Raw genomic sequence first — 14,452 nt, 5'->3', positions numbered from 1 at the left:
TAGCTAGACTCCCGAGTAGCTGGACTGACTCCTGAGTAGCTGAACTTCTGAGTAGCTGGACTACAGTAGCTGGTGGCCCAAGCCACCACATCTGGCTAATTCTTTTATTTTTTGTAGAGATGGGATCTCACAGTCCTCCCACCTCGGCCTCCCAAAGCACTGGGATTACAGGTTTTTATGTATTCTTGAAAGAACTATTATTTATTGGGTATCTTCTAAATGCAAGGCACTTTCATATTTCTTATTTCAATTAATTCTCACCTGAGACTGAAATGAAGAAACTTGTGCAGGGCCACACAGCTAATAAGTCGTAGAGCTGAAACAAAAGTCCAGGCTTCTACTTTCCAACTGTCTGCTTTTCCTAGGATACTACCCTGTCCCTCATATATCAGTTGACAATACTAGGGTTGGTGGTATTGTCATTTGGGAAATATTATACTTTAAAAACTTTACAGAATACATACCTGCCTCTATCAAGCAACTTTTTTTTTTTAGAGAGACAGGAGTCTTGCTTTGTTGCCCAAGCTGGTCTCAAACTGCTGGGTGTAAGCAATCCTGCATCAGCTGCTCTCCAGAGTAGCTGGGACTACATGTATGTGTCACTGGACCTGAGTTTTGCAACTTCTTTTTAAAGAAATGATATTATTGACATTTTGTCTGATGCTTGAAATTGTTTAAAATAGTACCCAAACACCTCTATAAGTTAGATTCAACAATATTACAGTCCACTTTAAGGAGGAACATAATTGAGTGAAACCTATCACCCTGAATCACTGACCACTGCGGTATGTTTGCATCAGTAACTTTCCCCAAGTCAATTAGATATCCAGAGTTTTGAAGCCAGTACTTACCTGCAATTCATGTTTTCATTATGTTTCACAGCTGAAATGTTACTCTAGGCCAGTAGTTCTCAAGCTTCCTGTGCGTCAGGATTACCCTGAGGGCTGGTTAAGGCACAGATTGCCTGCCTCCATCACCAGTTTCTATGTTTGTAGATCGATACGGGGCCCAAGATTTTGCATCTTTTTTCTTTTTCTTTTTCTCTTTTCTTTTCTTTTCTTTTTTTTTTTTTGAGATGGAGCCTTTCTCTGTCACCCAGGCTGGAGTGCAGTGGCGTGATTTTGGCTCACTGCGACCTCTGCCTCCCGGGTTCAAGCAATTCTCCTGCCTCAGCCTCCCAAGTAGCTGGGATTACAGGCTTGCGTCACCATGTCCAGCTAATTTTTGTATTTTTAGTAGAAACGAGGTGTGGGATTACAGGCGTGAGCCATCGCACCCAGCCTTGCATTTTTTTTCTATGTGACATTATAGTGCTGGTCTGTGAACCTCATTTTGAGGACTACTGCTCTAGACCAGGATTCAGCAAATGTCTCCTGTAGAGGGCCAAAGAGTACATTTTTTAGGCTCTGTGGAACACATGTTCACAACTACTCAACTACCACTGTAGGTCAAAACCCGCCATAGACATTTGTAAGCAAATGAGGGTAGCTGTGGTCCAATAAACCTTTTATTTATGGGCACCAAGATTTGAATTTCATGTATTACAAAATATTGAGTTAAAAAGTTTTTTTCAACCATTAATAAATGTACCATTTTTAGGTTTTGTGCTATATAAAAACAGTCAGCAGGCCAGATTTGGCCTTTGAGCTCTAGTTTTCTGACCCCTGCCATGTAGTTGTGACCTGTTGGGGACTTTTAAAACTATTGTCTGGACAGGCGCAGTGGCTCACGCCCGTAATCCCAGCACTTTGGGATTCCGAGGCGGGCAGATCATGAGGTCAGGACATTGAGACCAGCATGGCCAACATGGTGAAACCCCTTCTCTACTAAAAATACAAAAAAATTAGCCAGACCTGGTGGTGTGCCCCTGCAGTCCCAGCTACTCTGGAGGCTGAAGCAGGAGAATTGCTTGAACCTGGGAGGCAGAGGTTGCAGCGAGCCAAGATCGAGCCTCTGTACTCCAGCCTAGGCGACAGAGTGAGACTCCATCTCAAAAAAAACCAAAAAACAAGCAAACAAACAAACAAAAAAAGATTGTTCTAAATATGAAAGTAATGAAATAAAATGAATCAAAATGTCCTCCTGGCTGGATGCAGTAGCTCACGCCTGTAACCTCAACACTTTGGGAGGCCGAGGTGGGAGGATCGCTTGAGCCCAGGAGTTTAAAACCAGCCTGGGCCACACAGCAAGACCCTGTCTCTACAAAAAATACAAAAATTAGCCAGGCGTGGTAGCATGTGCCTGTGGTTCCAGCTACTCAAGAGGATGAAGTGGGAGGATTCCTTGAGCCTGAGAATCCAAGACTGCAGTGAACCATGATCACACCACTGTGCTTTAGCCTAGGTGACAGAGCAAGACCCTGTCTCAAAGAAAAAAAAAAAAAAAGTCTTCCTCTCTACCTCTAGCCCCAACCACATGCCACAGAAAGAGCTACTGTTTATGAATATTAATTTCCAGAAATTGTATGGGCATGTGCAAGCTTATATAAATGTATAAGCTCCTTTTACATTAATGGGTTTTATATATGTATTTGTTAAGCATTCACTTTTTTCCTAACAGTGTATTGTGACCTCTTTCCGTATCAACACATAGAGATGATGATTTAGCCTATTCTTTTTAATAGCTCCAGAATTTTCTGTAAGTATACCATAATATATTTAATCAGTCCCCTACTGGTATTTCCTATTTGGAAACATTTGAGTTGTTTCCCACTTCTTTCTACCACAAATAATGCTGCAAGGACGATACATCTTCATACATCCATCATTGCATAGTGTCTGCAGGATAAAGTCCTAGGAGATGAACTGCTGAATCAAAGGATATGTGCATTTAAAATTTTGATAGATATTTCTAAATTCCTGTTGTGAGTATTTTGAACCCTATATTCATTTTCTTTCAGTGTTATACTTACATTTTTGCTATTTAGTCTTTATCTGACTTGAACATTCATCACAATGAATTTCAGTATAATGCCTCACTGCACGTGAACTTAACACAGAGTAGTAATCCTATGGAGGGCAAAAAGTGCAGCTGGCAATTTGTCTGTGATTCTTGAAAGGAAAACGGCTTTACAGAGTATAAAGCCATCAAAACAGTACCCTGAATCTAGGGTCGTCTTGGACATTGTCACATAAGGTATCACAGCAGAAATTGTTCTTTTTACAGCCCTGGTGCTTAGCAGATGTTTCTATATGTCTGTTTCCCGTTTACCATTGTCACGCATTTATGTAAACATAGTATTAGCTAATAAATACACTGTTACTATTGTACTAGAACTCAGAATACCACTGCTTTCCTTTCTATTTGGGGCTTTTCCTTTTTCAGTCAATAAGGTATTAGAATAATGATTTAATAGACAACGCCACAACATCTTAAAGTGGAGCACTGTGTTAGGTTGGTTTTTTACTTAGAATATGTCTATTTCTGCTCACAGGTTCTCATAGAATTTTCTCTTCACCACTCAATCATATCTACTTACACAAGCAGTCAAGCCGTCAACAAAGAAGAAATTTCTTTTTTCGGAGACAAAGAGATATTTCACACAGTATAGTTTTGCCGGCTGCAGTTTCTTCAGCTCATCCGGTTCCTAAGGTACTGTATTGCCTATTGTCTGCTGCTTTTTCCAGCCAAGATAAAAGTTGACTGCAGAAGCGATCACATATTTTTGCACCTTTGATTTCTGAGCCATTTGGGTTTTAATTTTCAGACTAGGTTTGTGATCTAAAACTGTGATTTGAGAAGTTTTAATATCCTACAGTTCTATAGCATTAATTTTTTAAAATAAAGCTCTAACCTTTCAATTGCTTAGTGTATTTAGAATTAAAAGTTCTAACGTGAAATTTTCTATATTAAATTTCTAACATGAAGATAAAACTATATGTGCGTAGTTTTCTGTTTTAGAGAAAAAAAATAATTATAAAATCGTGATGATTCAAAAGAGATAACTTAAAACTGGCATACTAGCTTTTTTAAGCCTGTTCTTATACTTTCCTTGTTATTGATGCTGGTGTCTTTGAATCGTCTTTTAGACTAAATTAAATAAAATATGTCTCAGAGCAGTCTTTTTTTTTTTTTTTTTTTTCCAGAGATTACAGTTCTGTGGAAAGGCAATCTATCCATTTTTCAAAATGTAATATAAAGAGAATGTGCAAGCAAGCCCTTTAGGAAGAAGGAGAATAGCTAAAGAAATATAGATTGGTCACAAAAATCATCTGCTTTCTCCCTTTTATGAATTTTTTTTACAGTGAGCCCACATTTAGTACGTTACACTTCTGAAGATGAGTGGCCCACTTTTATGGCAAAGGCGGATGACACAGAAAGGCCACCAGGATGTATTCCCTGGCCTGTCACAGTGAAAGTGAGAATTTGGTATTAGTCACAAAATTGACACTTTTTTTCCTTAGAAGAAAAGATAAATCTCTGGTGAGGTGAATTGCATTGTTTTAGCCATTTCAGTCAATTTCAGCGTGACAACCCAACAGCCCTTCTGCCTGCAAGTGATAACCTTGCCAGATCACAGAGCAGAGTGGAGACAAGACACAGGCTCTGTGGGGGAGACCTGGTGAGCATTTGTGGGCATTCGTGGTATAGCTGTGGGAGAGTAGATGTTCCTCCAGAGCTCGGCTGTGGCAAACCAGGCAGTAGTGTTACCTGTATCAGAAAACCCATCTGAACAAGGGAGTAAATGAAGAGCCGTAACTCCTGCAGGACAGGCTTCACAAAGAGGAGAGCCCTAACCTCAGCCCTTCCAGAGCTGCTGTGGTGTTTCAATTGAATAGTGTTATCTCCCTCAGATTCCTGTCCCAAACTGCTGTGGAGCCTTACTGTGGACTGTCCAACAATGCTTATAGTTTGTCATGCATTATAAACTATAAATAGTTTGTAAAGAGCTGTGCAAAACCTTGGGACTGAAAGAAGCTCTGTGTGTAAGATGGCATTTATTTTCTGAATACTGCCCATGGTGGAGAATGGTCTGCAAAAGTGATCAGGGTTGCATGTCTTGAGTTTTGGGGTGGCTTTTTGTTTACTCTTGACAAATAATGGAAATGTTTTAGGTAATTTTTATGTACTTGAAGAATAAAACTTGTTTCATTTTATTCTAGCCTCTCAGTGTTGAGTATGGTTACAACATGTAAGAAAAGTGTATATGTAATAGGCTTTAGGGAACTTGACAGTCAGCCTTTTTACATATATTCATTTGGAGAGGGTGTTGGGAGCTATCTTTTGCATAAATTATATTTTTGTGTTAAGAAGACGAAAGTGCTCTTAATTAACCATTTGGTGAATTGGAAGCTTGGTGCTATTTTTCATCAATGGTGAATATGCTTCTAACCGGGTTGGGAGGAGGAAAAAGAGAAAACTACTGTTTGTTTTGACCAGAAGTCTGCTTCAGTCCAGTTTGACTCAAAGCATGGTAAGGTTAACAGACCATCCAGAGGCAGCACTAACAGGCAATGTTAAGTTCAAAAGGGCAGGGGAAGGAACTAGGGGCAGCCTGGAGGGTCTGTTGTGCTGGCTTCGGAGGTCGGTGCTCCGGCAGGAAGGGCAGAGCTCCATGAAGCAGTAGGCTGTGTCTGAAAAAATGATCCCATTGTCGTGCGCTGGGTTCTGATCTTCGTTTTCAATCCTTTTTCCTCAAGCACATAAAGAAGCCAGACTATGTGACGACAGGCATTGTACCAGACTGGGGAGACAGCATAGAAGTTAAGAATGAAGATCAGATCCAAGGGCTTCATCAGGCTTGTCAGCTGGCCCGCCACGTCCTCCTCTTGGCTGGGAAGAGTTTAAAGGTGGCGTCTCACCAAGCCTCAGGATGACTTACATAAGGGGCAACAAACACTCCTCTTTTTTTTTCCTTATCCTTAACTCTTCTTTTGTACACATCTAATTTGTTTTAAAAAAAAATAAGTGAAGCCTTGGGATGGGGAAAAGGAATTTTATTATTTTATGTGTTTATTCAAGAAGTAATTTAAAACCCAAATTCAATTTTAACTAGCAGAATTCTAGAGATACTTTGGTCTCAGTCACCCTATCCAAGTTGATCAATGGCAGACAGCTTTGATTTTTGCCCCCTACTCCTGCCTGTAGTTTCAGCTTGTACTCCCCACATTATTTCTGTGTGCCTGAAGATTTGCTCTACCTTGTCCTTTGTCTCCTATTTTCTTGCATTTGCCCTGCAAAGAAAGATCAGGTCACATACAAAAGGCTGTAGGTAATATAGCAATGCAATTATATACAACTTCCTATTACAAGATTTAGTTCTTTCAGGCCAGACACAGTGGCTCACACCTGTGATCCCAGCACTTTGGGAGGCCGAGGTGTGTGGGTCATTTGAGGTCAGGAGTTCGAGACCAGCCTGGCCAACATGGTGAAACCCCACCTCTACTAAAAATACAAAAATTAGCCGGGCATGGTGGCGAGCACCTGTAGTCCCAGCTACTTGGGAGGCTGAGGCAGGAGAATCACTTGAACCCAGGAGGTTGAGGTTGCAGTGAGCCGAGATCATGCTGCTGTACTCCAGTCTGGGCAACAGAGTGAGACTCCATCTCAAAAAAAAAAAAGAAATGATTTAGTTCTTTCATTTAGTTCTTTCATAATAATCTGAAGCACCATTCTATATAAGGATTATAAAAGAAAAATGTGAGCCTATTTTCTGCCAAAAGGTGGGCAGAATTTAGGAAGTGAGATTCAAAGATAAAATCACTCACAGTATCTTCTGTGTACCAAACTTACAACACGACTAAACATAATGTATATATAAAATAATGAAGAAAATTACTGAAGAAATGGTTAATTTTTAATAAAAGATTTTATTTTTGTTTTAGAATTTTATTTATGTTTATGGAGTTTATGGAAATAGTCTTCATATACTTATAAAACTCAATTTCAGTTTTCTTTTAGTTTGGGAGCAATTTCGTTTGGAATACCTTTAGTAAGGAAAAAATATTTTTAGAAATACATTTATTTATTTAGACATGAAAGAAATCAAGATTACTTAAAATCAAGTCTCTACAAAATGTATTAGACTCACTCTTTTAAATATCAACCATAATCTCTATGCCATTGCTGCAAAACCCCTGTAATGTTTTATTGAGATAAAAAGATGTGGGTTGACCTACTTTTCAAGTTTTTCAAGGTTCAACTGATGAACCTTTTGAGCATTTATTCATATGCGCTGGGTAGCCCAGGGCACCAACCATTGAGAAAGAGGAAGGAATTGCCGAAGAACATAATTTTGAAATCCTCAGGCCAAAAGGGAGTTATGTCATTTAGTGACTCACAAATGATTTAGAGGATCATAGGCTTAACATTTCTATTTCCTAATGGTCCATAACACCATCACATGCCCAAATGATTGTCCACAAGGCACAGTTGAGAATTGTAACACTAATCATAATTAATTCAATTGTTGTACCATAAGTTTATCACAGTAAATTTATACAGTCTCACATGGAAGTGCTGTTCCTATAGCATAGTTGATAAATACAAGAAATGTCTTCAATTGTTGCTGCACAATTTCTTTATTTAACATTTTAGGTTGACATGACAACTGAAGAGATAGATGCTCTTGTTCATCGGGAAATCATCAGTCATAATGCCTATCCCTCACCTCTAGGCTATGGAGGTTTTCCAAAATCTGTTTGTACCTCTGTAAACAACGTGCTCTGTCATGGTATTCCTGACAGGTATTCATTTCTTAATAACATATTGTTCTTTGGAAACTAAAACATAAAGCTAAGATCTGTAACGTATGTTGAAAGACACTATCATTCAATTGAAACCCACCAGTAAACTTCTGAAATTGATTATGATAAAACAGAAATTTTTAAGTATTTTACTTCTAAATGGACACAATACCACCATTTAATGTGTGTTAAAGCAGTACGTAATCTAGATGGGAATTGTGCATTACATATGTCTTTTACTTCTTAGATTTTAATCATATAAGTGGTAAAAATCCAAATGTGGCAAATTTTTCTTATCAACTCTCGTTTCGGTTCTTGGCAAAATTAAGGTAACAAATTAAGTGCATCTTTTGAAATAAGTTAAAGATTAGATTTAGTTATCCCGTGTATTCCTCCTTCACTCCAAATTATCATTGCGACTCATTGGGTTTGTAATAGTAGTCATTAAGTATTTATTTTTATTTTCCTTTTATTGAGATCTGTCTATCACCATTTTTTTTTCTGTTTATGTTTTAGTCGACCTCTTCAGGATGGAGATATTATCAACATTGATGTCACAGTGAGTAAATCATATAAAAAATCGTCTTTGATCAACTTCAGAATTGCTGGTAGCAACAGGAAGAGTGGATTGAAAATGTGAACTGCACCAGTGGAAGTGCTGTTTACTTCTAGACCCAGACGCAAGCAGCTGGTTTCCTTTTTTGTCTTTAACTCTGTGTTTATTCCAAGTAAACCCAGGCCTGACTTGAATTTAGGGCTGCAATCAGATGCACTGAGATCAATGTTGGCCTAAGTGAAATGTCAACCCAATCCTGCTATGTGTCATGTTTTTGAGAAGGTGTAATTGTTATTGATCCACTGTGTAGTTAACGCAGAGCACCACAGCACTGGGCAGCTGCTGAAGCTAGATATGTATGAGATGAGCTAACACGAAGAAAGCCAGCATTTTTCCTTCACTCTGCCAAGATTGATCTTCCTCTTCCTGCTGATTTTGAGTGGGGCCTGTCATTATCTTACTCTGTCATTAGGGGCTACATTGGCCTGTGTATGTCAGTCTATTTGGACAGCAACTCTTTTGCTAGCAGTGTTCCCTAGATTTATTAAAATCCCTGAAGGTAACGTCGAGTTCCATTTCTGGTATAGAGAGCCTTGTGCTCAAAGTAAGCAGAGGGCTTTTTGTCTGAACTTAAGTTTTCACCAAATGGTTAATAGCCTTTCTTTTAAGTAACAAGCCTAAGTAATTTAACATAGGGACTTCAAATTGTACAAGATGTAACTTTTTCTCATTTTCTTAGCCTTTTACCATTCTCAGACTTGGATTATGTGTACTTTTACATTTCTTTTTATTAAAGAATTTTGTAATGATACCTTTGGATTATGTAGATTATAAATAAATTCTGTACATCTAATGATTAACAAATATATTTTAAATAAATAAACAAAATTTAAACATCTTAGGAGAACTAGTTGAAATGACAACACTCAAGGAATACAGTTTCTATTAATAAGGAAGTGTTTTTAAGAATAGTAACTAGACCATGAAACTTAGGTAGGAATGGGAATGAGATAAAAATAGGAATCCAATGGTGGAATTCAGTCTGATTTTTAGTTAAGTTAACTCAACCTTTTTTCTTCATATCAATCATGTGAGGAGATAGCCAACGATTCTTTTATTGCTGATACTATTTCCTGTATCATTTTGTCGTACTTAAAATGCTTGAACACTTGCACCACATACATCCTGTTGGTATCTTTCCAACTTAGAATCATGCAGAAGGAGGTATTTTATGAAGCATACCTAAAATAAAGTGCTTTTCATAAGACACTTTTATTTTGGATTGTACCTGATTTTAGGGTTTTACATCTATTATCTCATCTAGTCACCCTATCATGAAATGTTACCATTTTAATGTTTTGAATGAAGTCAGCTGCTCTTCCCTACTGTTTCCAGTGTATCTAAAGAAAATACTCTATTCCTTTTCTAAGTTTCCTGAATACTTAATAAACAGTTTTGTATCTAACATTCAAATTATTTCACAATTGTAAAACTTATAAAGCAAAGTGAAATACTTCCAAGTGTCTAGAAATGTGAAGGAATCTAGGAAACATATAGGTCCGTATCTTAACAAATTACATTTCTTATAAAATATTTTATTAAGTGAAGGACTCCATTATCAGATCCTATATTTCTATCAGAAAATACTCATTGCATTTTAGAATTATTTACGTCTAGTATACATCACAAGAAAATAGATTTCCTTCCCCCCTTTAAAATTGAAAAATGTTTTTCTTAAAGACAATATAATGTCCATAGTAGTTGCTCAGTAAATATTTGTTAAATAAATGAAGTACAAGGACCAGGCACAGTGGCTCATGCCCGAAATCCCAGCACTTTGAGAGGCCAAGGCGGGTGGATCACCTGAGGTCAGGGGTTCAAGACCAGCCTGGCCAACATGGCGAAACCCCATCTCTACTAAAAATACTAAAAATATAAAAATTAGCCCGGCTTGGGGGCAGGAGTCTGTAATCCCAGCTACTTAGGAGGCTGAGGCAGGAGAATTGCTTGAACCTGGGAAGCAGAGGTTGCAGTGAGCTGAGATCACACCCCTGCACTCCAGCCTGGGTGACAGAGTGAGACTCTGTCTCAAAAAATAAATAAATAAACAAACGAAGTACAAGACAAGACTAGTTTGTGGGTATAAATAGAAATTGTAGATGACTACCACAGACTTTCAAAAGTATTGTATTTCTGTATATAGTGAATCTTTCAAGTAGTCTTTTTTTTTTTTTTTTTTTTGAGACGGAGTTTCCCTCTGTTGCCCAGGCTGGAGTGCAGTGGTAGGATCTCAGCTCACTGCAAACTCCACCTTAAAGGTTCAAGTGATTCTCCTGCCTCAGCCTCCCCAGTAACTGAGACTACAGGTACGTGCCACCACACCCAGCTAATTTTTGTATTTTAAGTAGAGGCAGGGTTTTACCATGTTGTTCCAGGCTGGTCTTGAGCTCCTGACCTCAAGTGATCCGCCCGCCTCCACCTCCCAAAGTGCTGGAATTATGGGTGTGAGCCACTGCACCAGTCTCAAGCAGTCGTTTTGATGTTCTTTCCTTCCTTCCTTCCTTCCTTCCTTCCTTCCTTCCTTCCTTCCTTCCTTCCTTCCTTCCTTCCTTCCTTCCTTCCTTCCTTCCTTCCTTTCCTTCCTCCCTCACTCCCTCCCTCCCTCCCTCCCTTTCTTTTTCTTTTTCTTTCTTTCCTTTTTTTTTCTTTTTCAGAGATAGGGTCTTGCTCTGTCACTCAGGATGCAGTGCAGTGGTGCCATCAAGGCTTACTATAACCTTGAACTCCTGGGCTCAAGTGATCCTTCTACCTTAGCTAGAACTACAGGCGTGTGCCACCACACCTGGTTAATTTTTTAATTTTGTAGAGATGGGGTTTCACTATGTTTCCCAAGCTGGTTTTTAAACTCCTGGTCTTACACAATCCTCTCATCTCAGCCTCCCAAAGAATTGCAGGCATGAGCTACTGCACCCAGCCTCAAGTAATCATTTTCAAAGCTAGCAAAAAGTAATACGAAAAGATGAATAAAGATTTTTTAAAATAGTACATTTTTACTTAAGAAACAGTTATACAAACATTCATTTATACATCTTCTTGACTACGCCTATATTAGCAAAATTTATATTCTTGTATTTTTTTTTTTTAGATAGAGTCTCGCTCTGTCGCCTAGACTGGAGTGCAGTGGCGCAATTTCTGCTCACTGCAAGCACTGCCTCCCGGGTTCACGCCATTCTCCTGCCTCAGCCTCCCAAGTAGCTGGGACTACAGGTGCACACCACCACGCCCGGCTATTTTTTTTTTTTTTTTTTTTTTAGTAGAGACGGGGTTTCACTGTGTTAGCCAGGATGGTCTCCATCTCCTGACCTCATGATCCATCCGCCTTGGCCTCCCAAAGTGCTGGGATTACAGGCGTGAGCCACACGCCTGGCCTCTTGTATTTTGAATGAAATAGTATTTTGTATTTTGAAATAGCATTCTTGTATTTGAATGAAATACAAGAATATAAAATTTTGAATTTTTGAATGAAATCAGCATACTCTTCCCTACTGTTTCCAATGTGTCCAAAGAGAATACTCTATTCCTTTTCTAAGTTTCCTAAAGACTTTTAATAGTTTCATTATTAACATTCAGACTGTTTCAAAATTGTAAAACTTATGAAGCAAAGTGAAATACTGCCAAGTGTATAAAATGAAAACTTGTGCTTTCCTGGATTGCAAAGGACTGTAAATGGGAGTAAATGTATAAAACACTATTCTGTTGCAAGGTAATTAAGATAATTTGATATAGTAGAGAAAACACTCGATTAGAAGCCAATAATCCATTATATTAACCTGAATCTACCTGTGTATTAGCCACCAACCTTAAAGAAGTTACTTATCTGTGCCTCAGTTTCCTGAATTATAAACTGAAGATCTAATAAAGACCTTTCTTGCTTCCTTCACACAGTATGAGAGCATTTTTTAAAGAAATGCTGAGTAGTATACGATTTAAGACATTAATTCAGTATCACAACAGACTGAAAGCTCAGATAAACATCTTTTTTATAATAGTTTCTACATTCTACCTTATGAGCAAAAGAAATGTCAAGAGTAATTAGATAGGACAAATTTATGCAAAGTAGCAAATTCCATGCTACATCAAAGGATCGTATCCAAACAGTCGCTTCTGCCTTTTATATTTACTATAGTGCTTGGTTATCATTGATTTATAATGAATCTGGTATCTTTCAAGATTCTACTTGGCTTCTGAATCACTGAAGAATGATAAAATTATCCTTTCTGTAAATGTGCTTTTAAGCCTGTTTTATTATATTCTAATTCTTTAGATATCCATATATAGTGCTTTCTGTTAACATTTGGCCATCTGGAACATTTGATTCAGATTTCACTTCTTGGCCGGGCGTGGTGGCTCACACCTGTAATCCCAGCACTTTGAGAGGCCGAGGCGGGCAGATCACGAGGTCAGGAGATCGAGACCACGGTGAAACCCCGTTTCTATTAAAAATACAAAAAATTAGCCAGGCGTGGTGGCGGGCACCTGTAGTCCCAGCTACTCCGGAGGCTGAGGCAGGAGAATGGCGTGAACCCGGGGATCATGCCACTGCACTCCAGCCTGGAAGACAGAGCGAAACTCTGTCTCAAAAAAAAAAAAAAAAAAAAAAAAGAGATTTCACTTCTAGACATAGGGTTTTTCCGTAACACATTTTATTCCTATATGGAACCACTTCTGTTCTTAGAACTGAACTATCCTATTTGTCTGTTATAATACAAACATGTCTATCTACTTCTTCTTGTCATTATATATCACTTCAAATGTAGAACTGGTAAATACAAGATCAAGTAAGTCTTCATGACCTGGAAGAAACTTTTCACTATGTTAAATACTCCTTAGTTCTCTAAACCTACTGTGGTAATTGTAGATCAAGGTCTTTGGCCACTAATTTTTGCTTATGTAATTTTGTCTTCTCAGAAATAAAGTGAGGAATCAAAATATTACAGTAGTATTGCTCATCATAACGCTGAAATAACCATACTAGTTAACACATTTGTTTTTAAATTTTGCAATATAATTGCATGGCTTCATCTTTTAAGTTTCTGCAAGTTTCAATATATCTATTTCTTCTTTTTTTGATAGGCAAATGAATAATTCTGGAAGGGTAAAACACATGAGTCTACTAAATACATAAATGAATACAATGTATACTTTAGGATAGTAGATTTTTAAACAAGGACATATTTTTAAATTTCTGCTTATGTTTAGGTCTATTACAATGGCTACCATGGAGACACCTCTGAAACATTTTTGGTGGGCAATGTGGACGAATGTGGTAAAAAGTTAGTGGAGGTTGCCAGGAGGTGTAGAGATGAAGCAATTGCAGCTTGCAGAGCAGGGGCTCCCTTCTCTGTAATTGGAAACACAATCAGGTAAGCCTTACATTGACAAGTAAAGGGAGGGTTGGCAAATGGTACAGAGGTTATTGGTGGCTTGGTATAAAGTTGATGACATGTTTTATGATTCAGAACCATCATTTCAGTCTGATATCAGTATGTGAACTGCCAGGCTGCAATATTGTTCCCTGAGTTGAAAAAAAAAACAAAAAAAAAGGTTTTATAAAAGTGAATTATACCAGGGTCAGCAAAGAAACTTATAGAAGGAGTAAGCAATAGTTACATGGCTGCTTTTGTTTTAGCTTGATGTACTGGTCTATAGTTTCCCTTTATTCAAAATCACACCAAATATGGAAGGGAGTACCTAAGAAGGGGATGAGCATCTCAACCCTGGGGTTTTTAATAAGACAGGAGAAAAACTAAATTTTATAAAGGAATGAAGTGAAATGTATTCCTATGATATGAAGATAATAAAGTGTTAGTTCAAGCAAGCCTTACCTTTCAAATTGGCAGATTAACAAATAGCCTGAAAGGGTGATCTGTTCTTTTTTTGTCTGGTTCATTTTTCCTGTAAACCATTGTTTATTTTTCACAGAGTATTCTATCCTTACTTTTTGAGTGTATGTGTATTTTCTGAATTTAAGACTTTTCTTTGTAATCTGTTACCTACTTTTAGGTCTTTTTTTCCCCCGTAACTGTTTTGAGGTAGACATGCCGAATATATGTTTTCATTTTAAAGTAATGCATTCTGTTAAAGATGATCACATCAGCATCGTTTAAAGTACTGTTCTCATTAATATGAACCATTGAATACTTCCCATTTG

General features: G+C 37.9%; 2 protein-coding genes across 3 annotated transcripts in view; one reads left to right on the top strand and one right to left on the bottom strand.

The window, feature by feature from the left end:
- The window catches only part of SLC25A12 (solute carrier family 25 member 12), a 671,031-nt gene that overhangs the window by 297,163 nt on the left and 359,416 nt on the right, over window positions 1–14,452 (bottom strand). The window lies entirely within an intron of this gene.
- The window catches only part of METAP1D (methionyl aminopeptidase type 1D, mitochondrial), a 93,674-nt gene that overhangs the window by 68,659 nt on the left and 10,563 nt on the right, over window positions 1–14,452 (top strand). For both annotated transcript variants that reach the window (XM_050751358.1, XM_050751357.1), the window contains 5 exons: window positions 3,434–3,591; window positions 5,640–5,789; window positions 7,537–7,685; window positions 8,202–8,244; window positions 13,501–13,664. In XM_050751358.1, the coding sequence (XP_050607315.1) occupies window positions 3,434–3,591; window positions 5,640–5,789; window positions 7,537–7,685; window positions 8,202–8,244; window positions 13,501–13,664 (664 nt within the window). The remainder of the gene's footprint in view (window positions 1–3,433; window positions 3,592–5,639; window positions 5,790–7,536; window positions 7,686–8,201; window positions 8,245–13,500; window positions 13,665–14,452) is intronic.

The sequence above is a fragment of the Macaca thibetana genome, chromosome 12, assembly GCF_024542745.1.
Source record: "Macaca thibetana thibetana isolate TM-01 chromosome 12, ASM2454274v1, whole genome shotgun sequence".
In the NCBI taxonomy this organism is placed as follows: domain Eukaryota; kingdom Metazoa; phylum Chordata; class Mammalia; order Primates; family Cercopithecidae; genus Macaca; species Macaca thibetana.
Note: the sequence above shows the minus strand (reverse complement) of the source record. Positions and strands in the feature narration are given on the sequence as shown.